Raw genomic sequence first — 25,668 nt, forward strand, 5'->3', positions numbered from 1 at the left:
CCGTGTCTGCGTGGGTTTCCTCCCACAGTCCAAAGACATGCAGTCAGGCTGATTGGACATGCTAAAATTGCCCCTAGGTGTGAGTGTGTGAATGTCTATGTCTGTCTGTCTGCCCTGCGATGGACTGGCGACCTGTCCAGGGTGTATCCTGCCTTCCGCCCAATGACAGCTGGGATAGGCTCCAGCACCCCACCGCGACCCAGAAGGATAAGCGGTTTAGATGATGTATGTATGTATGTTATAAGTTGCATGCATATGAAGTCTTTATGCTTAAACTTAACAGGCTAACAGACGACTCCAATAAAATACAGTTCGTTTTTACCAAATTCACTGTAAAATTACAGCATAAAGACTATGCCACTTAAATGTCTGTCACAGTTTCAAATGTTTCAAATATTAACACTTAAACCGAACTGGCTTAATATTTTTTCCCAGTGTGGAGAAATGAATGTACACCATTGTTAGCTTGGCACTAGCAGGAATTATATAGAAAGATTGTGGTGTGTGTTGCGCTGGTCTGAGTGGAACAGACGCAGCAGTGTTGCTGGAGTTTTTAAGCACTGTGTCCACTCACTGTCCACTCTATTAGACACTCCTACCTTGTCAGTCCACCTTGTAGATGTAAATTCAGAGACGATAGCTCATCTGCTGCTGCACAGTTTGTGTTGGTCATCCTCTAGTCCTTCATCAGTGGTCACAGGACGCTTCCCACAGGACACTGTTGGCTGGATGTTTTTAGTTGCTGGACGATTCTCAGTCCAACAGTGACACTGAGATGTTTAAAAACTCCAGCAGCACTGCTGTGTCTGATCCACTCAGACCAGCGCAACACACACTAACACACCACCACCACATCAGTGTTACTGCAGTGCTGAGAATGATCCACCACCCAAATAGTACCTGCTCTGTGAGGGTCCATGGGGGTCCTGACCACTGAAGAACAGGGTAAAAGGGGGCTAACAAAGTATGCAGAGAAACAGATGGACGACAGTCTGTAATTGTAGAACTACAAAGTGCACCTATACAGTAAGTGGAGCTGATAAAATGGACAATGAGCGTAGAAACAAGGAGGTGGTCATAATGATATGCCTGATCGGTATATATATGTATGTATATATATATATATATATATATACACATATATATACATACATACATATATATATATATATACTGTATAATGAAATGACAGGGCTGAAACGTAATATATTCATGTAATAAATATTTATTAGAGTGAAGACATTTTCCATTTACACTCACTTTTAGAAAGGTAAGACATGAATATACACCAACAAAGGAAACACAGATGTTCTGAACAGTAACTAAAAAAATCATGAGAATGGAATGAATATTACCAATCTTCAGTTCTGCTATTACATGTGTGAGCTATGAAGGTCTCGCTAAAACACAACAAAAACTACAGTAAAAACAGTGAGTATATCATGTCTATCTCGTACTGTGTCTTGTGCGAAAATTCTGTCTAAAGTAGCTGTATTAGGAAACAACTATCTTCTGCAAAATAATATGTACATCATTTTCTCTGTTTCACATACTTTTACTCAATCACACTTTCATTCTCTCGCTCTCTCACAAACAGAAATATACAAACAGTAGTAATAACATATGGCTCCTCAAGTGGACACGTGCTGTGCAGCATTCATTATCTCTCCCAAGCTGTCCTCCAGCAACAGCTGTCCACCACTGGAGCCTCATTAATCTTGCAGCTCCACACCAAGGGAGAAGCAGGCACTGACAGTGCAGTTGAGATCAGAAGAATCTGATTCATTTAGTGCCTGACTCAGTTCAGTGGTGTGCGATTCAGTTAAGAATAGGCTGAACCTTTTCAATGTGGAGTCTGATTCACTTCAGCACAGTCTGAATTATTCAGGATGACGTTTGATTCAGTTCAGCATGACGTCTGATTCAGTTTAGTGGAGTCTGACTTAAGTGGAGTCTGACTTAGTTTAGTGGAGTCTGATTCAGTTCAGTATGACTGATGAATCCGATTCACTTCAGTGCAGTGTGATTCAGTTTGGCATGGAGTCTGATTCAGTTCAGCAAGGAGTTTGATTCAGTTCAGTGGAATCTGATTCAAGGCGAGTCTGACTTAGTTTAGTGGAGTCTGACTTCGTTCAGTATGACTGATGAGCCTGATTCACTTCAGTGCAGTCTGATTCAGTTCAGCATGGAGTCTGATTCCATTCAGCATGGAGTCTGACTCAGTTCATGAGTGCAGTCTGATTCAGTTCAGTATGGAGTCTCACTCAGTTCAGTGGAGTCTGATTCAGTTTAGTAGAATCTGCATCAGTTCAGCAGTCTCATAAGGTGTATCATGGACTCTGATTCACTTCAGTCTGATGTCTGATTCAGTTCAGCAAGGGAGCTAATTCAGTTCAGTGTGGAGTCTGATTCAGTTCAGCAGAGTCTAATCTCACTCAAAGTCTGCGTTTGTCCACACAGTCTACACAGTGCCTGGTTGGCACTTGCTCAGCTCGTAGAAGCCCTTGAGCCGCGCTCTCCTTAGATACTCCAGCACGACGGCTGCGGAGGTCAACAGTCCCAGACCAAGGAATGGAGTAATAAAGATGTTCCAACTGGGTGGAGGACTGGAGAGTCTCTCTAAAAAGTAAACAAAAAGAGGATAAAGAAGTTAGAAATGACTTAAAACACTTTTAATAACACCATCTTAACCATCAAAAAACATCTTAACTAGGGCTGCTCAAGAAAGTCAATAGGATGCAAGTATTTATTCTGACAGACTGCAATACACTCCAGGAAGCATAGGGGGCGATATGGCTTCTGTTTTTCACCATAAAAGTGTAACTGCCTGTTTAAATAATCAGTAATCGTAGCCTTAAGACCACCTAAATCTCACTGTGCATTCAGATAACTCTTTCAATGTCTCTTACCCATTACATGAATGCTGAAGACCTCAGTCTCGTAGCCCAGGGCGTTGGTGACATTGATCTGGTAGAGACCTGTGTCGTTGGGTGTGAGGTTGATCAGTGTAAAGGTGCCATTGGGGGAGTAGATATCTATCCCACTGTCCAGCTTCCTGAGAATGATAGCAGGTGGGGGGAAGCTGACCGAGTGGCAGCAAATGGTGATGTTTTGGCCCTCCTGCACCGATGTGGATGGTAACACCTTCACTGTAGTGTTTCTGGGAGGTGCTGTAGGTTAAGATATAACAAGACAAGTGAAGGTCAGTACGGTTCACTTACAACTAGGCATCCATTTCTTGCATGTGAGATAAAATAGACTGTTTCCCAGTCCAGTCTTACCATGATCAATGCTCTGTGTTCTTGTTCGTAATTATAATCAGAGCATGATCATTATAGAAAAGGTAAATAGAAATCTAATGTATATGTTTACAGGTGTTAGAACACTTATATCTGGTGGACTGAATGAGGGTGTGAAAGTATGGTACATCATTTTTACCTTGTACACTAATCTGGGTGCTGGCTCTATGACTTCCGTATTGATTGACAGCCTCGCACACATAGTCTCCAGAGTCAGACAGCTCAGCAGAGTGGATTGTGAAGAAGGTTTGCGTTCCCTCACTGGATGCGACTTCTATCTCTTCACCGTCCAGCACTTTCCTCAAAACCACATGTCCCTCTGGAGCACTGTCGGTCAGGCAGGAGATGCTGATGTTCTCCCCTTCCTTCAGCTCCTTCTGCGGGCTCACGGTGATGGTGGTCTGTCGTGGGGCATCTGCAAAAACAGCAATACTGTTAGGTATGACCAGTGTAAAACGATTCCATGGTTACACTACACCCATTTCCATTTTTAACACCACACCCATTTCCATAGTTTGCTACACTAATTTTCATGGTCATCCTACACTCATTTCCATGGTTACACTTCCCCCCCCTATCCATGGTTACGCTACACCCATTTCCATAGTTATGCTACACCCATTTGCATGTTAATGCTATGCTCAGTTATTGCACTACACATATTTCCATAGTTCACTACAATTATTTACATGGTCACCCTACAGCCACTTCCATGGTTTCGCTACACAATTTCCATAGTTTGTCACACCCATTTCCATAGTCACCCTACACCCATTTCCATTTCCATTTGCATGTTAATGCTATGCTCAATTACATGATTACACTACACTCATTTCCATGGCTACGCTACACCAATTTCCATAGTTCGCTACAATCATTTCTATGGTCACACTACACCCTTTTCTCTGGTTACACTACATCTATTTCCATGGTTATGCAACATTCATTACTATAGTTGTGCTACAGCTATTTGCATGTTAATGCTATTCTTAATCCCATGACTACACTACAGTCATTTCCATGGTTATGCTACACCATTTCCATAGTTTGTCACACTCATTTCCATGGTCACCCTACACCCTTTTTTCTAGTTACACTATATTTATTTCCATGGTTATGTAACATCCATTACTATGGTTGTGGTACACCCATTTCCAAGACTACACTACATCCATCTCTATGGTAACACTACACCAATTTCCATGGTCTTGCTACACCCATTTCCATTTTTGTTTTTATATGGAAAGCCTATTTCCATTTTGATGGTAACACTGCGTCCATTCCCATGGTCACACTACACCCATTTTCATGGTTGTACCACACCCGTTACCATGGTAACACTAAATTCATTGATTACTATGGATCTGCTATACCCATATAAGCCCCTAAGCCAAGCCTATAAAGCTGCAAAATGGCAAAAAAAAAACTTATTGCCCCCCTCTTGGTCCCCACTGAGCCAAAACTATGCTGCTTCCATTAGCCTCAGCACATTTGTGACACTCTTCATCAAGCAGCTTTATACTACTAGTTCACCGCATGACTTGCTATGATGCAATTCTGGACATACAGTATGACCCATATGCATTTGGAATAGCACCTCAAACTCCCCAAAAAACTGCATTCACTCACAGTGCATTGCCAAGGTGATAGATGCCGTCTTCTCCGCTAGCTCAGCAGGCACTCCATCCATCTCCAGTGAAACCTTACAGCTAATGTTCTTATCATGGTCACTCCCGTTAGGTTGGTAGGAGAAGACTGAGCTAAGGGTCTGCAGTCCATTAGCAAAAGACCATGTCTGTGAAAACAGTTCCGTCTCTCCGTCCAGCCACTGCGTACGGAAACGGTCAGCAGGGAACACGTCATGGACCGTGCAGGTCAAATTGGTCATCTCACCCTCCAGAGAAGTTCCAGAGCTTTCAACGGCAGGATGTGAGGGGAAGGCTGAAGGAGAAAATGAGAAACATCATGTGTGAATCTAAGGAGGAACCTGACCTACAAAAGCTGAACCACATCATTCTGCTGAAAAATGTAAACAAACTGGCACTTTCGTAAAAAAGTGTGACCTCATTGCAGGAGAGAAAGAACAGAACATTTCGAGAGAAGATTCAGTGAACTCAAACATAATAATGCTAAAGTTAGAAGAGCACGTAACACTGATGGCTGCTCCCACTTCAAAAACCTTGAAGATGCTTTTATCACCGTTTCTCTCCATCCTCCCTAATAACTGTATCAGTGGTTGCTTCTTATCAGTTCTGGTTTCAGAACTTATTAAACTGAGTGAATGAGTGATTACATGCGCACTCAAGCATAATGCACATCTCATTTCGACAAAGACTTTGAGGGGCTTATTCAGTGCTGTGCAGCAAATGTTGTCCTCTAGCTTAATGGTCCAACAAGGCTGTTTTACTGAAAGCACGGCTTCAGTTTTCACATCATATTTGACCACAAAAAATGCACTGATACATTTCAGTAGATTACTTTCCTTTATGTTCATTACTGTACTTTGTTTTAATGCAACAGTTTGCTGAAAAACTGTAATCAAATCAATACAATCAGTACAACTCCTGACCCCAAATGTAGTCGAACAGACCATTTCAAACAGACCCCAAACAAGCCCTTCATAGCTGTTTAGCTATGCATCCATACATCCATTTTCATGGCTATACTACACTCATTTCCATGGTTATGCTACACCCGTTTCTATGGTTATGCTACGGTGATTTTAATACTTATGCTACATCCATTTCCATGGTTATGGTATGCTCACTGCCATGTTTATGCTACACCTATTTCCATGGTTATGTTACACCTGTTTCTATGGTTGTGCTACACCCATTTTCATGATAACACCATGCTCATTGCCATGGTTACCTATGCTTATTTCCATGGTTATGGTACACCCATTTCTATGGTTATGCTTCTTCTATTTTCATGGTTGTGTTACACTTGTTTCCATGTTTACACTACACCCATTTCTATGGTTACACTACTCCTGATTTCATGGTTATGCTACACTCATTTCCATGGTTATATTACACCTATTTCTATGGTTAAGCTACTCCTGTTCTATGGTTACATTACACCCATTTCCATGGTTACATTACACCCATTTCCATGGTTACATTACACCCATTTTCATGGTTACATTACACCTGTTTCTATGGTTATGCTACTCCTATTTCCATGGATACATTACACCCATTTTCATGGTTACAGTGTGAGGGGTCATTTTTGGCTGAATGTGCACTTCAAAACAGATCACCATGTTAATGATTTCCTGTCAGCTCTGAAATACTAACACCTCGATGATACTTACAGAAAATTTTCACCTCGGTGCGTTTGGACTTCACCACAGAGCCACACTTGACTTCACAGATAAAAGCCCCATCCTCTTTCGGCCCCACAGGCCCCAAGTTTAGCTGGGATACGGCCGTCTGAGTGTCACTGCTTCTGTATCGTGGCTTATCTTCCAGACCCTTCCACGTGAAGTGTGGGTGAGGACAGCCTGAGGCCTCACAGGACAGTGACAGGACTGACCCTCGCTCTACTGTGATCACGCTCAGGTCTGGCTGCAGGGTCACCTCCAGAGGATGAGCTGACGAAGGTGAAAGACACAAGCAAAAAACAAAAACAGTTTAGTTTACCAAAGCTGTCAAAAATCCAATGGACAGTATTTAGCCTGGGCCTTGTACAGGACAATGATTTTATATAGGTTAACTGGTGCGGAGGTCAAAAGATGAAAACAAAAGAAAACAAGCGCCTCACATGCCCAAACAGAGGGCCAGACTGAGCTGAGATATCAAATATTATTAGCCAGACATGGTGCACAAGGGCAGGTTTGCCAAAACTGTAATTAGGGTCAGTTTTCTCAACACATAACACACGCTGTCCTGGGCTTGTTCTGGATTTTCACTGGATAATCCAAATTCGCGGCATGATCTATTCCAAGGCTTAGTGTGCATTTGGAAAACTGTTTGAAAACACAGTCTGTTTTGTTGGAAAGCTGAAAATCACACCACAGCTGCTCGCCTGGAGCTGACAGACGCAAGCTCACAATCACAGGCAAACTCAGACACATCATAGATCATTTTAGATAGTGTTGCACAGGGTATTGTAACACAACATGGTAATAGGGTTGCTTTCTGTTTAGAAACAAACCAATATGAGCATGTTAATTTAACTTGGACGTCCATTAGCATCTAAAACATATAGCTTTATTCAGTAACATATCACCACTGCCGGAACAAAACCTAGTATCTCCATTTTTAATGTACTTTTATTTAATTTTATTTTTCTATATCATTTTTCAATTGCTATCAAAATGCTATCACATTTTCGTGATAAATGGACCAACAGAAATGTTCCAAAATTACCTAAAATAAAATCTTCTCACATTAACTTAGACTGTAAGTTAAGAACATTTTTGCTTCTCCTGTAAAGTTACTTTTTTTGGAGAGTCAGCTACGATCATCATTCTATTTACAAACGTGAACGAACTGTCTTTCACGAGTCTTGACTTTTATACAGTAAGGCCACTCTTCACTGTCAGTTTATAAGACACTTATAGTGGACAGTCAGTTCCGCTTTTCTTAAAAAGGTATTCTGAGCTAAAACTAATATTTAATATGTTTTCCGTCATGTTATGTAATATTCTGCAGTGCAGCATTGCATGTCGGTTTAAGGGAATTCACGGTTGTGCATCCTTTTTGTGTTTTTGTCCATCAGTGTTTGCTCACTACAATACCCAGCATGCATTATGCAAACATGGCAATCTTCCCCCAAAAAATCCATACATGTACCACTGAGGTACCACTGATGATACACAGTTTCCTAGCAGTAACACCAGCTATCTGGTGTCCCTCTGCATTAGCCAGCTAGTGAGTATCATTAACCCACCCTCAAGTCTCCGCCCAGAAGCGCTTTGTAGTTTTTTAAAAGGTTTCTCCCACCTTTAAAATACATCATCAGAAGTGGGTTTTGTAGCCTTCAAACCAAAAATCTCATTCAAAACTATTGTGGCACGGCTGTATGAGGTGTCTAGGCATGTTTACAACTGATGTAATGATGATGCAATTTCTCATGATGGCCATTGCGTCCCTTTAACATAACCGCATCTAAATGTAGTGAAGCATGCAGCTGTTTAAACCACATTCCAGAAATCAAACCATCCTTACTAAAGCTTGGTCATTCGACATCTTCCTTTGCACTTTTCATTTCACTGCTCATGTACTTTTCATTTTACTTTTCTTTCATTTGGCTATTTTTCCCTACAGCGCAGCATCATTCACATTTTTTGATAATAGAGCAAAGCTCAAAGCTAATGAAATATGATGTATTAAAAGCTGCAGACATTTTCCCAGACAGAGATTAAGTCTGGTTTACTCCATTCAGGCAATTCTCTATTGTACATTAATTTAGCTGCAGGACAACACTTTCCCCCGTGCATAAAAAAATCCCTTAGAAACATTTCAATACTGCTAAGAGACTCACCTTGAACAAGAAGCTGGACACTGGCCTCCTGGCTGCCGTAATCATTGAAAGCCTTGCAGACGTAGAGGCCTGAGTCATTGATGCTGGCAGAGCTGTAAGAGAGGGAGATTCGAGGCCCTTCATCAGACGCCAGCTCAGTCTCTGCTCCATCCAGCAGCTTACTCAGGACCAGATGGCTCTCTGTAACACTGCTGCTCACGCAGGAGATGGTCACAGACTCGTCTTCCTTTGGCTCATCAGGGGACACAGATATCACAGTGTTTGTTGGAGGACCTGCAGAATGAAGCACCAAATGAGTGAACCTCAAAGCACAGCGCTGGGCCTGAATTTAACTGAGTGAAACTGATGTAGTAGATTTAAAGCTGTCAAACAGTTTAAAGCTGTGTGAATCTTAAAGTGAGTCAAACTGTGGTGAAATATGAGAGAAGCTTTGAATCGTTTCCTAAAGAGTCATAACCAATTTGATTCACTGTGAGGTCAGAGACGTGACTCGGTCTTTAATTAAAGGGATACTCCAACCAAAAAAATTTAATCAGTGCTATTTCTGTTGTAAACATGCCTATTCTCCTCTTGCAGTGGTGCAACAGTGGTCTTTAAGTGGGATTTTCTGGTTTAAAGACTAGGAAAATCCCCTTTTGATGATGCATCTCGAAGGCGGAAGTACATTTTAAAAGACCACAATACTTTGGGCTGTTTGAAACTTTTTTCGCTAGCTGGCTGACCAATCAATTTAACAAAGAAAAAAGTCTGATGACCAGTTGAGGTTAATGCTATATCACATCACAAATAGCAAGGACCACAGATCAGTAGCTAGCAGTCAGTTCTGTAGCAGTTCCCAATAATGGTGTGATTGCATGTTGGGTATTGTAGTGAAAGAACATGAATGGGCCAAAACACAAAAAATGAAACAAAATTCTGAATTCTGTCAAACTGATGCAGCTAAGCGGTGCAATACTGCACTACAGAATAATACATACATAATAAATAACGTTAAATACTAGTTTTAGACTGGAATTCGACGTAATGCTACTAAGGTAGAAGCTTTACCTCAAGTGACAGTACAAATGCAAATGTAAGGTAGGCAACGGTACGGAAATGTTTCCACTAACCGTGAATGGTAACGGTCACTGTGGCTGTCTTTTTCCCAATCCTGTTGCTGGCCTCACACTCATAGTCCCCTGCATCTGACAGAGTCACGTTAGGAAGGGAAAGCTCCCGCGTCTCTCCTACTCTAACCCTCTGACCATCAGGCCTGAGAACGTTCCAAGAAAACACTGGCTCCGGACTGCCGTCCGCGTCACAGGTCAGAGAGAGAGCAGAGCCAGCTGGAACTGTGGTTGACCCAGACCCTCTCACATTGCTTGGTGCAGCTGGAGGAAAGAGCAGAGAGTGAGAACATGCATTCTGTCCAACATGAAGAGCAAATGTTAAAACGATCCATCCAGTCTAAATTATTTTACCCCTTCACTCCAAATGTAGTCAACCAGCAAAGACAGGTTTAGCGTCTGAAGTTTGCTGCTTTAGTTTTTGCACTGGAGCTACGGGGCTAATATAACAGTTAGCGTTGTGCAGAATGCTCGTCTAAATCACCACACATTTGCTTCAAACTGTGCGGCGTTGTTAAGTAATCTCGAATAGACTTGCTTATGTAGTTTCTGACACTGTGTGACAGTGTATTCCTCAAAAAATGCACAAAACTTCAGATTCAGAAAAAAGATTAAGGCTTCATGGCTGCTACTGCTGTTTTTAGCTACGCTACATACTTATGTCCATGTTCACGGATAACGCTGTCAGAAACCACATAAGCAGGTCTGTTATCATGGTCTGGTGCAGTCTGTAATGATTTAGGCATGCAGTTAGCACAATGCTAATTGATAAGGTACTTAGCTTCATTAGCCTTTTAGCTTGCTCATTGGCAGAAAACTACGTATGCATGTTCTGGCTTGTGTATTATCTGTGATATTTTAGTGACATTGTAAAATATATGTGCCATTTTTAAAGATTTTAATATATGCTCATGTATGCACATATACTTCAATATGTGTTTTCATATATGTATGCATATGTGGATTAATGGGTCATTCTACAGAAACGTCCATTTTTGTGTCCCTAGCATTTACAGATATGTTACACTTAAAAAAAACATGTTAGCGTTTCAATGTATTTATTTTTTAAAATAAAGTTATTTTAACAATTACACCTTCTTGAGCCTCAATTTAGCGATATTATTTTTTAAATCAATTATCGAAGAATCAAAGAATTCCAAGCACCACAGAAGTGTGAGAGACATATTTTGAAGAAAAAAACTACAAATGACTCCAATAATCTATACATGACTATTAAATATATAAATTAAATGACATAAAGAAAATAAATGGCAAATAAATATTATGAAATATATAATGAAAGTTGTTGTCCTCGGGAGTCGTGTCACTGGTGTTACCGCGTAGCAAAAAATCTCTTATTTTGAAATAAAAATCACATTGATGACATCACTTGACTTCCTTTTACCTATTTTCTGAGGATCTATGAAGAAAAGCACATTTTCTCAAATTTTCTCATTTAGCTCATGATTTCATATGAAGCTTGCAGTTGAAGTCACTGGTGTGACCGACTTTATTCTTAGGTAACTGTGAAAATATAGAATACAAATCGATTAAATTACATATTTTAGTGGATATTCCATGATTTACAACATGTGGTTTGATGCTCTAGCAGTTATTTTGTAAAATGCATTTTTCATTAAAAATGTCACTGGTGTTACCTTTATTACGTGTAACACCGATGACGATCAGTAACACCAGTGACACCTATGGATAGATAGAAAAGTGGACGTTTCTGTAGAATGACCCATATATGCGATAGTGTCAATTTGTAGGAAAATATATGTCTATATTCTCTTGTATATCCAGGGAAATTGTGTAAATATGATTTTCGCCAAACTACTATTTTAAGGCTTTGCTGCTTTGCTGTTAACTGTAAATTTGAGTTGATGAACTTACACAGTATAGTCAAGGATATGGTGGTCTCTCTGGTACTCTGATCTGGTGGTATGTCTGGTAGCATGAGTGAGGCCCGGCAGGTTATCTGCTCTCCATCATCCTGTCTCTGTGGTGTGAAAGTGTAATCGGACCGAATAGTCTGAGTGTCAGGCTGGCCCTCCTGTGTGTGCATGACAGTGTCTCCCCGCAGCCATTCCACTTCCATATACTCTGCTGGATAGACATCAGTGACCTCACAGGTCAACGTGCTCTTCACTCCTAACACTAAGCTGTCGTGCCCTGAGATGACTGGGTCCTTTGCGAAAGCTGAAATATAAAACCAAAAGTAGTCAGGGTTGCAAATGAAACAAAAATGTCATCATGTTTAGTTTAGATTATCTTCTAATTAAAGAGGAATTCTGCTGATTTTTCCAAATTTCCGAATAATTTAATCAATGAGAAAGTCATTCAGAGTGGTCTGATATAAAATGGTTCACTGCAGGGAAACTTAGCAACTCAGATTTCTTTATGGGGTGGTGGAAAAAGGGGTCATGATGTCTCCAGCACAAATATAGCCTTTTTTTTTTCCAGAAGCATATTTCTCAAATTGTATCTCAAAACTGCCTTAAAACGTATACCTAAATGTATTTAGTGCATTCGTAATCATCTAATGTGCTTACTTTCTGTGAGGGCTCTTTTACAGGCATTATTCAGTTCAGACGTCTGGTTCCTATCACCACCACTGTGAACAATTCTGACTCAGCAAGTTTCTCTAGAACAGAGCATTTCACACCAAACCACTCTGAATGAATCTGCTTACATCCTAACCATGTAATTATGCAGAAATTTTGAAAAAATGGTGGTATTCCACTTTGACTGCAGGAGGTGGGTAGTAACATTTTCTTTTACTCAAGCAGCTGCTTTTACGTACTGTAACAGCACTTTTGCTTGGCTGTGCTTTAACGTTCCTCTCTCCACCTCTGCAGCTGATTAATAATAATAAAGTTATAGACTTACAGTACACTTTCACTGTCGCTGTCGCCTGTTTGGACACTTCTTTGCACTTCGCTGTACATTTAATTATGTTTTCGTGGTCTTTGGTCACGCTGCTGAAGATCAGAACTGATTCCTTTGGGGATGTTTTATAGTCAGCATAGAGAGGTTTGTCGCCCAGTGAACCCCAGGAGAATTTCACCTCCTCTGGACATTCATTCATGCTACACTTAATTTCCTCTCTGTCTCCAACTTTGTACAGCACCTTCTTCGGACTGAGGTTCATCTGCAAAGCAGCTACAGAAGAAATACGACCATTTTCAGTATCAGGTTTAGAAGTTGGATTATTATATTACGTCATATTACATTATGCACCACTGTAGCATCTGAAAATCCCCATGAATGTAGGAATAAGCTCACGTTATTACACTGAAATCAACAATGCATTACATTTACTTGATTCAAACTGTGATGCAATGAATTCAAACACTTAACAAAAGTACGCAAACTGAAATACAAACTTGCGTTGATGTAATTTAGGCCTACACACTCAAAAATGATGGTTCTTCAAGGGATTTTAGTAAAGAAAATGGTTCCATATAGAACCATGAACATTCAGTGAACCCTTTGCATGATTAAAGCGTTCTTTGCATCATAGATAGATAGATAGATAGATAGATAGATAAATAGATAGATTATACTAAAACAACAACAAAAAAAAAAATTTCTGTGCAGTACAGAAATAAATACGATACAGTTGACAATGCAGTGGTGCATGTCCCCTCCAGTGAATGAACCAAGTGACTACACACTGTAAACGATAACCTGTGCTAACAGTTGTGCAATATGAAATATTTATGGATGTACAAACAAAGTGGCAGTGCATAAGTAGAGAGATGTAATGTAATGTCCAGCTGGTGCCCAGTGAGCCTGTCCTGTCAGTGAAAGCCATCTTCAGATTGATGGAGAATTTGCTGTAGTTGGTTCTATATAGCACCAAAAAGTTTAAATAAAAGAACCCTATATAGGCTTTCTATATAGGCGGTTCTATAAAGAACCATCTACAGCACATTGTTCATCAGTCTGAAGAACCCTTTCAAGATGCAAAGAACTCTTTAATCGTGCACAGGTTTCTCTGAGTGTTCATGGTTCTATATTGAACCATTTTCCTTACTAAAGAACCCTTGAAGAACCATCATTTTTAAGTGTGCATATTATATGTAAATGATACAAACACATTTAAATCAAGTAAATTCATGACTTTTTCTGTACTTTTTTCAATTGTTATTCACATTTATGTTCAGTAAGGACAAGATAGATCTCACCTGCAAGTGGCAGAAGAACAGTCAGAGTCACACTTAGAGCTGGAAACATCCTGAAATGCTAAAACCTCCACTCAGTACAGAGATGCTCTGATGATTAAATGTGTCAGTGCACTGCAGACTCATTTGACCACAGCCTTCCTTTATTTGGGACAGAGAGGGGCAGGAACAGAGGAACATACGCCCCCATAAACACCTAATAAGTCGCTGCTGAATTCCCCTAGTGAGGCCTCCATTCATTTTCCACTGGGGAAGAATGAGAAACGCACTCTAAGCGGGAGCTCTAGGATGCGCCCTCTGCTGGTGAGCAGTGGCACTGCTCTCACCAACTTCAGAAAAAGAGAAAAAATTGCTCTTTTTTCACAAATTTGCCTTTAGTGGACACTGAAGAACTTAATCAAATGTTGTAAACTTGTTTAAACAATGCGTGTAATACTGTCTTATTACTTTCATTTTAAAATCAGATCTCTGTCCTTCTCAGAAACGCAGCGCTTAAAGGAAACCTAAGCTCTGCCCCTCTGGCTGGAGGAGACGAGTGGGATTGTTTCAATGAGTCATTCAATTTTTTTGCCAAAACGAATGAATGATGGGAAAACCCAGCTTTATTTGAACAACAATGAATTCCTACATCTACTGAGAACAATGACGACCAAAACACATTAGCATGCTAATCATCATTACATTATGTCATGATTAGCATGAGGGTGAGGACTGTTAGTCAAAGACCACTGAGGCACTTCATGTCACACCTGATAGTTACCACTGTTTAGCACCTACTGTTGTTCCCAGAGAAAGGAATATGACCTCACAGAAGTAGGTAAACAATGCTACCAATGCTATGAGAAGTTCCAGCAGGAGCCATACTAGGGCCTTATGGGCCCCAGTGCAATCAATCAATCAATCAATCAACCAACTAAATCAATCAATAGATAAATGAATGGGCCTCTCATACTGAAATGGCCTTCACTGAAGAAGAAACGACAGTGTTTTTAGCTTTATTACTACATATTGCTATGTTAACCAAGTTGGTAGGCCAGCTGTGTAATTATTAACTTATCGCCTTATGGCAAAGCCGGTGGTCCACTGGCGTTTTGCTCAGCATTTTCTGGGTGGCCCACCAGCGTTTAAGCAGAATATTAGACAAAATTCCACTTATTATTGCTTATTTTCCACTCACAGTCCAATTTCCTTATTATTCCTTCCTTTCTTTAGTTATACTTTGTAAATTAGTTTAGTAAGTAATTCTAATCCAGCGCAGTGTCAGCGAGAACATTTTCTATAAAATCATTTTAAATCAGACCTAGTCATTATTTTTTTCTCCCTCAGTTGTTTGTAATATTTGTCTTAGTTTATTAGTCTCAGTTTTTTATTTCTAAAATAAAAGTCTGTGTGCATTTAATAATCTGTTTGAGGAGAAATTAAGTAGAGATTGTATGCAGGACAGAGGGTGGACCAGAAGTATCAAACAGTCAGCGGGGTGCCGATCTTATCAAGCCAGTGGATCAATATATGCTCACTGTCTGGGAAAATTACATAAGTAGCAATATAAGATGGCCAGTAAAGATGTTAGGGGGTCCGGTCACCATGCTCCAGCCACCCCAACTGCCAGAGGCGTAGCCAAGAGGTGGCTAGTGATGGCCAGTGCCACCCTGAAATGAAGCATGGCTACACTTCTGGCTGTCCCAGTCATGGAAAGTGAGACAGTCAGCCATTATTAATAAAGAATCAGTTGTGCTTTATGGAAAAAATCTGTCATCAAGGTAGTTACCAGTTATGACGGTCTGATGACGCTGCGTTTAATATTTAGCGCATCTTGCTGTGAGAGGCTAATTTACAGTAAACAGGAGAGTGAATGTGAGTCCCTTCAGCAGTGCTGCCCCTCTGTGCTACATTATGAAGATGCGTTAACTATCAAAAATCAGTCAGCTACAATGGCTCTTCATGCTAACCAATTTTCTTTTACCGTTTTTTGTAGGTTCCTTTATACAGTGCTGCCTGGCTAGCTTTCTAATCATTAGTCATTTCAATTCAGTAATGATATTTTATTATTATTTTTTCTTATCCAGTTTGCCACCCCAGTAAAATCTCTGGGTCTTACCAGGCCATCCCATTCTAAATGTTCTAGCCCCTGCCCCCTGCACTACGGCCCAAGTGCTCCATCCACACTTCTGGGAGTTGTGTCCTGTTCTGATGTCCTTACAGTCATTGTGGGCAGCTATATTAGGCCACATGCAACCTATTCTATAATAAGACAAATTGTCACCATTTCTTTCACTTTATAGTTGATCTGCTACACAAGGAGGGCAGGGTTGTGGTCAAATTTGAAGTCTGAACAGGTGAACGGTGCAGCTCAGGCACTACAATTTGAAAAATCAGAGTGTGAGCTGTGTTATATGTTGTATTTGTGTCTTATTTTTGTTTTGCTCATAAACTAGCCAAGGCGCTGTCATAAAGCTAACCTAGTGTTGCCGTCCATCCAAGATTACATTGTCGTGGAATCAACTGGCAATATTAGATTGTGCAACTGACATCTGTCTACCTTAGACTGCCTTGTAAACATAGCTACCTAGCTAACATCTGCTGAATTTAGCAAATACCAAGCCACTGATCAGGCATCCAGGACTTTAACAGGGCTGAGGTCCCGACTGCAAGTCGACCTGAAATCAAAACTAACTTGTTAGTTCCTTCATGATTCATTGTAGCTTTAAGTAATTTAAAAGAAAATAACATCAAAAAATAATGACTTTCACCTTTTTTGATTTTTTGGTTTTTGTTTCACATGCAGCAGCGGGCTGGGAAAAATAACATTAACTAATATGTTTCACCTCCCACCACCCCCATCTGACATTGAGCGGAAACACTCAGCTTGCTCAGAGGCGAGCTTAACACGAATGCCTGACTGAAAGACCGATAGCAGGCCTGCTAACGTTTCCTAACTAGAAATAAGGCATTAAGTCTTACTATTCAAAGCAGTTATACAGGCTGTTACCTACTAGCAAAGCATCAGCTTTGGCCTTCAGTTCTGCCGACTGTTGAGTATCTGTTTTTTACAGTGTAGTAAGCAGGAGAATATAATCATATGATTTAGCACGAATGAGTAGACCTGAGCAGGTCTACTATGACTGAGAGGAACGAGTAAAGCATGCATTCGCTGTAAGGCAGCTTATGTCATCTTTCAGCTCTGACACACATTGACCTGATTTGCCTGCCGGCACCATTTAAATCAGCCTGTAGTAAGGACACTATTACACATCCTAACCCGAAACAACCCACAGATTCCCATTCATGAAAATATAACCAAGCACAGGGCAACAAATACGACCACAAAATGAGTCATTTTACAATTTATTTCCAACATGTTCATACAAATGTAGTTTTGCTTGAAAAAGCAGCAGCAGCGTATGGACTGTTTAGCAAAAATCCTCACGATAAAACTCTCACAAATCTTACATTGTGCGTACAAAACAATATTTAAAAAACACTGGCTGATTTCTGACATACAGTCATTGTCAAACCGCATGCAGTTGGCACAAACAGTGCTTAGGCCCAATGTGGCGTCCTGACTAAGGCTGTAATACTTGTGTTTGTAATGTAAATTCCCTGTGAAGTTCGGTTTAGCTGTTGTAGTTTTTAATGGAGGAATGTTTTGTCATTTTATTTTTTAGCTGTTTTGGTGGTAGTAGCCTCCCCAGTATCCAGCCTTGAAGCCAGTGATATACAGGATACACCATCTACTAGCATTTCTTTACCATCACTTCTTTATATAATGAGATTTTCCCTCATCACAAACAGAAAGACGTGCACTAGTAGTGAACAAGCACTACACTGTAAAAATAATTTGTTGTTTCAATAAAGCCAGTAACAAGCTTCCCTTAACCCTTGTGTGGTGTTGATGTGTTTGTTACTCAGTGGTCCGGTGGTCCCACCACATTATTGGTTTTTTAAATCAATGCAGCCATAACAATTGATGTAAAAATACCAGATGGGTAAAATATCACAAGTGTCCAGCGTAGGGCTCTCCTTTAGCAGCTGTAGCCAGTCAGCAGCCAGTCCATGTTGTCCACCCTCAGACACACACACATATACACACACACACATACAGACACACACACACTAACAGCAGGTCATGTAGGAGGAGAACGGAGTGAAGGACACAGCACTTCCACAGTTTTACTCCCCGCAGGTTCACCCAACACCACGTGTAATATAATGGTGTAGAGGGTGAACAGAGTGGAGTCACTGAAAATGTGTTATTTTAGATGTTCTTCACAGAAAATGAGCAAAGGCCAAGAACCTGAGGTTGAAATAATAATAAATCTCATAATTTTTTCTTTTGGTAAACACTGAAAATGGGTCCCACAGACCCCAACACCACACAAGGGTTAAACTGTTAGTTCATTGAAAGTCCAATAAAGTAACACAATCTTAACAACAACACAAAGGAAGTTGACTTAAGCAGAAAATGTACAAAAAAGACAAGAAATCTTTTCCATTGTTGGCTTAATACTCACTTGCTATGAAAATATAAACATTTGTCATCATTTTTATACAGTTTCAGTTCATTTTAAAGGCAGTGCTGCTTAGTTTCAATGAAAATTTCATTCAGCTTGGTGGAATTGACTTGGCACAGTCGTATGCAAAAAATTTAAAATTCTGTCGATTTTCAAAGTAAATATTACTCAACATATCATCTACAAGGAACAACCTTAAATGTATTATGAGCATATAAAATATACCATAACTTTTGCACAGACCAAACTTTATGTTTTAATTTTTACTACTTTAAATTCAGCAAATAAACATTTGACTGGGGCGCCAAAACTTTTGCACATGACTGTATGTACTATCATCGTCATCATGATTATTAGAATCATCTGTCATTACTATCATCATCTTCACTACCACCACCATCACCATCGTTATATCATTATCTTCCTAAACATAATTTTTATAATCTGTTATCTTCACACCATCATCATCATCATCATTATTACCATCACCATCATCATCATCATCATCATCATTATTACCATCACCATCATCATCATCATCATTATTACCATCACCATCATCATCATCATCATCATCATCACCAATATCATTATAATCACCATCACCATCATCATCTTTATCATTATTATAACCATCATCATCACTATCAGCATTATCATCTTCATCACCATCAGGATAATGATCATTAAGAATGTGACTGAGTGGAAGGTACTGCAGGACTGGGCTCAGTTAGCCTGGCTCAGAAAAGCCCTGCGGCTGCTCTGGCGGGGCAGCAGGTGTGAGATGCTGCTGACCGTGCTGGGCTCCACTCCCACAGTGGACCCCCTCCACAACTCTCCCCTCACCACGCACCTCAGAGACCGCCGGAACTCCTCGTTCTTCCACGTGTACAGGAACGGGTTGCACACAAACACGGTGCAGAAGAGGAGCCAGGAGAAGGTCCAGAGCGGCCCGGGCACGCGGGTGAACATGGCCGCAGCCAGCGTCCAGCACACGGGCTGGGTGGTCAGCAGGAACACGAAGCACACGGCCAGTACGCAGAGGCCCAGGCGCCTGTCCTTGCGGGGGAAGGCGCAGGGGAGGCTGTTGACCAGCTGGAAGTTCAGGACGCTCACGCGTTTCACGCTGCTTTGCACGCGGCGGAAGATCTTGAAGTAGCAGTACAGGACCACGGCCGTCTGGCCCAGGATGGTCAGGGCGAGGGTGCCGGCTGAGGGCGGATGGGCCAGGAGCGGCAGGCCCATGGTGAAGGATGCTGATGAGGATGCTGGTGCTGATGCTGAGGATGCTGCTGGTGGTACTGATGCTGGTGACAGTGATGCTAATGCAGGTGATACTGATGCTGAGGATGCTAATGCTGAAGATACTGTCGCTACTACAGATGCTGATGATGACGGTGATGGGGATGCAGATGATATCAATGGTGGTGCTGATGCTGATAATATTGATGCTGATGCTGCCGTTGCTAAGGACGATGCTGACACTGATGCTGATGATAAAGATGCCAATGCTGATGCTGCTGCATCCCTGCACCCCTCATTCCTGGACCCAAAGCCCGTGATCCAGGGCAACAGGGAGGCGAGAGAGATGAGCCACGAGCCCGCTATCATCCACTCCGTGTGCCTCTTCTGGTACAGCGCCTGGTACGTGCCGGGGCTCTTGGTGATCAGCACGTAGCGGTTGACGGCGATCAGCGAGTGCGAGAGGAGCGAGACGGTGATGCCCAGCAGCAGCAGCGCCTCGCGCAGCGCGCGCAGGGCCGGGGGACCCACCCCGCCCCCGGTGGACACGGCCACGGCCTCCTGCGGCATCCACACGGCGCACACCAGCAGGTCCGCCACGCAGCCGTTGACGATGAAGGCGTTGCTGGCCGTGCGCAGCTTCCTGAAGCCCCCCACCACGCACACCACGGCCAGGTTGAGCGCGAGGCCACCCGCGCACAGCAGCGCGTAAACGGCCGCGAGAGAGAGGCGCGCGGCGCGCCCGTGCAGGCAGTCCGGAGAGGAGGAGTTCCGCATGGCAGCGCGCGCGCGAGAGAGAGAGCGGGAAATATAGAGGCGCGCGCCGAGCGCTGGCAGGATAAAGAGGAAGAGAGAGAGAGAGGGAGGGAGAGAGAGAGAGAGAGGGAGAGGGAGAGAGAGAGAGGGAGAACGACTCGCCTTTGGAGAGAGCAGTTGCCCACCTCCCTCTATCCTTCTCTTTAGTGCAACATATACGAGGAGGGAGGTAAGGGAGAGAGAGAGAGAGAGAGAGAGAGAGAGAGAGAGAGAGAGAGACCTTCATATCTTCTGCTGCTACAAACTGAGAGAGAGAGAGAGAGTACTTTATACTACAGTGAGAGAGAAAATACTTTATACCTTCCAGTAGAGAGAGAGAGAGACGAGAAGAGAGAGAGAGAGAGAGAGAGAGAGAGAGAGAGAGAGAGAGAGAGAGAGAGAGAAAGAGACCTTTATATCCTCTGCTACAGAAAGAAAGAGAGAGAGTATACTTTATACTACAGTGAGAGAGAAAATACTTCATACCTTCTAGTAGAGAGAGAGAGAGAGGGAGAGAGAGAGAGAGACTTTAAACCTAATGCTACAGTGAGAGAGTAAGAGAAAGACAGAGAACATGAAGAGAAAGACAAGGAAAGAGAAAGACAGAGGGAAAGAGACAGAGAGAAAAAGAGAATCGATGCTTTCTTCTAGTGAAAGAGAGAATATTTTACACCTTATGCTACGGCAAGCGAGAGAGAGAGAAAGACAGAGTGAGAAAGAGAAAGAGAGAAAGAAAGAGAGACAAAGAGAGAGAGAAAGAGAGGGAAAGAGAGAGAGAGAATTGTTGTTTTCCTCTACAGAGAGAGAATACTTAATACTTTCTGCTACAGTGAGAAAAGGGGGGAAATAAGATAATCAGGTTTCCATGAAGCGGAGCCTTCAAACGGTGCTGTTCACTATTAGTTTGTATTAGTTCTATTAGTTCCTCTGTCAGTCACTGACCATCAGCTTGTGAACCGCCAGTGAGGAAAACACTGTGTGTAACATTAAATGCCTGAAGTGAACTGACAACATGAGCCACGAATACAATCAGGACCTTTTTGTTTTGGCTGGAAGAGGCCATGAAACTAAACACGGAAATCTCAAAAGCTGTTTTTGTGGGAGAAAAACTCTGCGGCTCTAGAACAACCTTGAACACAGCGGCTTCATTCATGGTATCTGTACGTGAGAGCTGCTGTTGCTCACTCGGCGCCAGGCGTTCTGCATTCACAGGCTGAATAACATGAATTATCTCACTTCATTTTTTTCTTAACACTAATAAAGCGCCACATTTAACCTGAAATCAAAGCACACTTACAGTACAGGTGAAAAGGAAAGAAACAAATAAAGAAATCTATTTTATTAGATGGTCTGCAGCACGAATTCCAGGCTGTAACATATCCAGTTCCGAGCAAATGTGATTAGAGCAGCTGTTCACTGCACCTGTGTGGGAAGAGACGCTCCAGTTCTGGCTCATTTAGGCAGAGTCGGTCGCTTGGCTGAATTGTGCTGGGAGTAATGGAGCAGCGTAAACTCATTAGATACAAACATTTCAGTTCTGTGAAACTGAAGCTGTTGGTGCCTATTAAGTGCTTAATATCAGCACACTGCATGTCTAATAGTGACTACTTACAGCAGAGTGAGGGATTCATTTGTACGCCACAGAGAAAATGAGACTCCTAAAAACCCCCAGACCACCAAAACTGTCAGATAAACAGCACTTAAAGCTTTCATCCTTGAGAGAGAGGAGAAAATCAAGCGCTATGGGTCTGAAAGGATGTGTAGCTGTCAAGGACACTGGCTTTATTTACATACAACGATTTTTGCCAATCCGCTTGAATACATTCCGATTATAGATTAAGACTGAGGTGTTTATGTGCTCACTCTACTCAGCAGTGTGATGGAAACTATGCACATTACAAGCAATCCGATCCACATTTACGCGCATGTGTAGAGTACCGCTTAGTGTAGATGTTACCCTGACAACGAGCACCACGTGAGTCCAGTCAGAGTGAGACCAGAGAACTTGCAGAGAGGAGAAGTACCAGAGAACTGGAATTATCACTCTGCAATGTCTTCCGGGTTTCTCAGACGCTAGAGGGCGCTCCCGAGTGAGTCCAAAATGAATGGGTTGATATGGAGCATTTGAGCAAAATCATAGTTTATAAATGCTTAAACATTTTTAATGTAAAAGAATGTAATCATTTCCTGAACACAGAGCAGCATAAAACATTTTAACACCGCTGTTATATTTTAAGAGCTTTTAAACTCGAGTTATAGGAGTTTAAAACGGCGCCTCATGTACGTTCAAGACGTCAGTGAGCGCGAACAGCCAATGAGCTGCTCCGCTCGCCAATCAATCATCACGCTCTAGCAGTAATGCCCGCCTCCTGCTGCCCAAAACCTGTTTGCTGTAGAAAAAGGAAACATATAGGGAATATTTCTTTGTTTTTTTAGTGAAATCCATCCTTCTACTTTCTAAAATTAAAGAAACGTTCTGGGCGAGTGATTAGAAACTATTCTAACTTTTCGTTTTTAGCCATTGAGCTCCATTTACCCCCATTCATTGAGGACTCCCTCACGGGCGCCCTCTGCTGTTTGGTAAGCCCGTTTTTGATGTAACGGGGAGAATAGGAAGCGGCCAGGCTCCTCATAAACATGACTACAGCAGAGGGCACCCGCGAGCGACTCCTCAATGAATGGGGGTGAATGGAGCTCAACGCCTAAAAACGAAAAATATTTTCTAATCACTTACCCAGAATTCAATTTTATTCAATTTTAGGAAGCAGAAGGATGTATTTCACTAAAAAAGCAAAGAAAATTCACCTATATATTTCCTTTTTTTCGACAGCAAACGGGTTTTGTGAAGTACAATGCTAGCATTGCTGCTACTGAGTGCTGATTGGTTGGCGAGCTGAGCAGCTCATTGGCTGTTCTCGCTCACTGACGTCATGAACGTACATGAGCCGTTTACATGGCTATTATTTTTCTATTTAACGGATTATTTACAGGATTACCCACCTCATTCAATCGGACAGAAATTGTATTCTGAATGGCCTCGTTCGGACTAGTCTATTCCGACTGAGGTGTATATATGGACGTATTCTATTCTGATTGAACTTTTTCTGGATTATTAGGATACATGTAAATGTGGCTACTGAGAAAAGGAAAGATAAAGAAGCTGCTGGTGTTCTCAGAACAATGGACTGACCACCCCAGTGTCCAGACCTCAACTTCATTGAATGAGTTTAAGAACACTTGGATCATAAGAAGCAGCAAATGCAACCAACGTTTACGACTGAACTTTGGAAGCGTGGATAAATTTCCCTTCAAATATCTTTGGAAACCAGAAACTGAGTCTCCTGAAAGACTAAACAACTTCAGTCGTTTTGACTGGAAAATAAATAAATGATGGATGGTCTTTTACACAGCACTGTAGAGCATTTCATTCCCAAAAGCAAATCAAGAACACACAATACACCACTTTTGCATAGAATGTCAAAAATTAGTCTTTTATTTTGTTCCTTCCTTTTAAAACCTACACATTTTTTTGCCTTTCACTGTGCCCGTTCACTGTATGCAATCATGAAAAGCAAAATACTGATCTACATACAATAGCATAGTTAAACGCTCTTTATATACTGCTCCAAAAATATATATATATATATATATATTTATATATACTGTATATGCAAGAGAGTATTTTACAGCTGTTATCTGTAGATTTCAGAGAGGTAGAATACTTCCATTAACAAGATTCTCCCAAAAATGTAGAAATGTAGAAAAAGCACTACATTGTCTGGAATGTACAGAGTGCTACTGGGCCAAAGAGGTGACGACAGTAATTTCTTACAGGCAGACGTTACACATTATTCAAAACAAACAAGAATAAAATATCGTCCCACATCATCTTACAGACGTAAAGGCCTCTAAGAGCCAGTCTGACTCTAACATCAACGGAAAGTCACTGAAAACAGTCTTTTATACACGGACTGGGCTTAAACCGTCAGTAGGTCCAAGGTGTTAATATCTTATGAAAAACCATAGCTGCTGTCCATAAAGTGTACATCATATGACATTCAGTGTTACAAACACTCAAATTATCCTGTAAACTCACATACAAAACATCCTCCACTGACACAACTCTTTTTAAACTTTGTCAACAATCATAGAGGCGTTTAGGAACAGTCTCTGCGTCTTCAGTAGCTACATTCGTCATGTGCATTGAAAAACACAATCAGTGAACAATGTAGCTGGCTTTAAAGGAGCTTACTTAATGAGATCTGTGTGGGAGTTCAAATCACTGCCATGGAGAGCGAGCGAGCCTAAAGCTTACTTCAAGCAAGTTAGTGCAGTTAAAGTAACACTACCTTATATACTCAGAGGAGCTGTGGGGACTGAACACTGCAGAAGCTTTTCAAAAACGAAGCATCACCACTGCAAACAATGACTGCGGTATGTGAAAGTTTGAACACTCCTGGTCAAATTACACTTTGTGTTGATTTTCTGATTGAAAATATGGTAACACATCCTCTATAGGGATTTAAATATGGCTTTTTTCATTTTAGTGCACAATTTCTATTTATTTGCCAGGTTAACATTTATGTAAAATAAAATTTTAAAAAAAGTTAAATTCACCAAGGGTGCCTAAATTTTTGCATACACATGTATCTTGGCATGTGAAACAGCCTATAACACACATCTAGACAAGTTATTATATCTAGTTAAATATTCATTCCATGTTCCATTTCAAATAATTTTGCTCGTTTCAAGCATTTTATAATAATATGCATTATAAATAAAATCGAAATGTCTAGAAATACAGTGGGATACAAAAGTCTGAGACCACTAATGAAAAAATGCTTATATTTTGCATTCTTTTCTAATATAATGTACGATTTTTTATTATTTCATTACAAGTTACATTATCAGCAGACCAGAGTGAAAAGAAGAATCTTTCTAATATTTACATGAATTTTAGAATTTGCTAGTATTTTGTCCCTCTTTTGCTTTAATGACAGCCTGCACTCGGCCTGGACTCCACAAGTTTGTACAA

General features: G+C 41.3%; 2 protein-coding genes across 2 annotated transcripts; both read right to left on the reverse strand.

The window, feature by feature from the left end:
• Window positions 1-1,207: 1,207 nt before the first annotated feature.
• On the reverse strand, window positions 1,208-14,216 carry vcam1b (vascular cell adhesion molecule 1b). The gene is made up of 10 exons (XM_036586561.1): window positions 14,089-14,216; window positions 12,788-13,060; window positions 11,792-12,097; window positions 9,899-10,159; window positions 8,790-9,062; window positions 6,616-6,894; window positions 4,929-5,240; window positions 3,439-3,714; window positions 2,910-3,170; window positions 1,208-2,619 (listed from the first exon to the last, which is right to left on the reverse strand). The coding sequence occupies exons 1-10, from the start codon at window positions 14,135-14,137 to the stop codon at window positions 2,462-2,464; spliced, it is 2,448 nt and encodes an 815-aa protein (XP_036442454.1). The 5' UTR covers window positions 14,138-14,216; the 3' UTR covers window positions 1,208-2,461.
• A 4,958-nt stretch (window positions 14,217-19,174) lies between these two features.
• gpr88 (G protein-coupled receptor 88) lies at window positions 19,175-20,615 on the reverse strand. Its single transcript, XM_036586977.1, has one exon. The coding sequence runs from the start codon at window positions 20,613-20,615 to the stop codon at window positions 19,323-19,325; it is 1,293 nt and encodes a 430-aa protein (XP_036442870.1). The 3' UTR covers window positions 19,175-19,322.
• Between the last annotated feature and the right edge of the window lie 5,053 nt (window positions 20,616-25,668).

This window comes from Colossoma macropomum, unplaced genomic scaffold, assembly GCF_904425465.1.
Source record: "Colossoma macropomum unplaced genomic scaffold, Colossoma_macropomum, whole genome shotgun sequence".
Lineage (NCBI taxonomy): Eukaryota > Metazoa > Chordata > Actinopteri > Characiformes > Serrasalmidae > Colossoma > Colossoma macropomum.

Coding starts and splice junctions, on each gene's coding strand:
- gpr88 (XM_036586977.1), bottom strand. CDS start 20,615: ATGCGGAACTCCTCCTCTCCGGACTGCCTGCACGGGCGCGCCGCGCGC.
- vcam1b (XM_036586561.1), bottom strand. CDS start 14,137: ATGTTTCCAGCTCTAAGTGTGACTCTGACTGTTCTTCTGCCACTTGCA. Junction 12,098..12,787: donor AGCGACAGTGAAAGTGTACT/GTAAGTCTATAA, acceptor TTTATATTTCAG/CTTTCGCAAAGGACCCAGTC. Junction 5,241..6,615: donor CACCGAGGTGAAAATTTTCT/GTAAGTATCATC, acceptor TTTCTCCTTCAG/CCTTCCCCTCACATCCTGCC.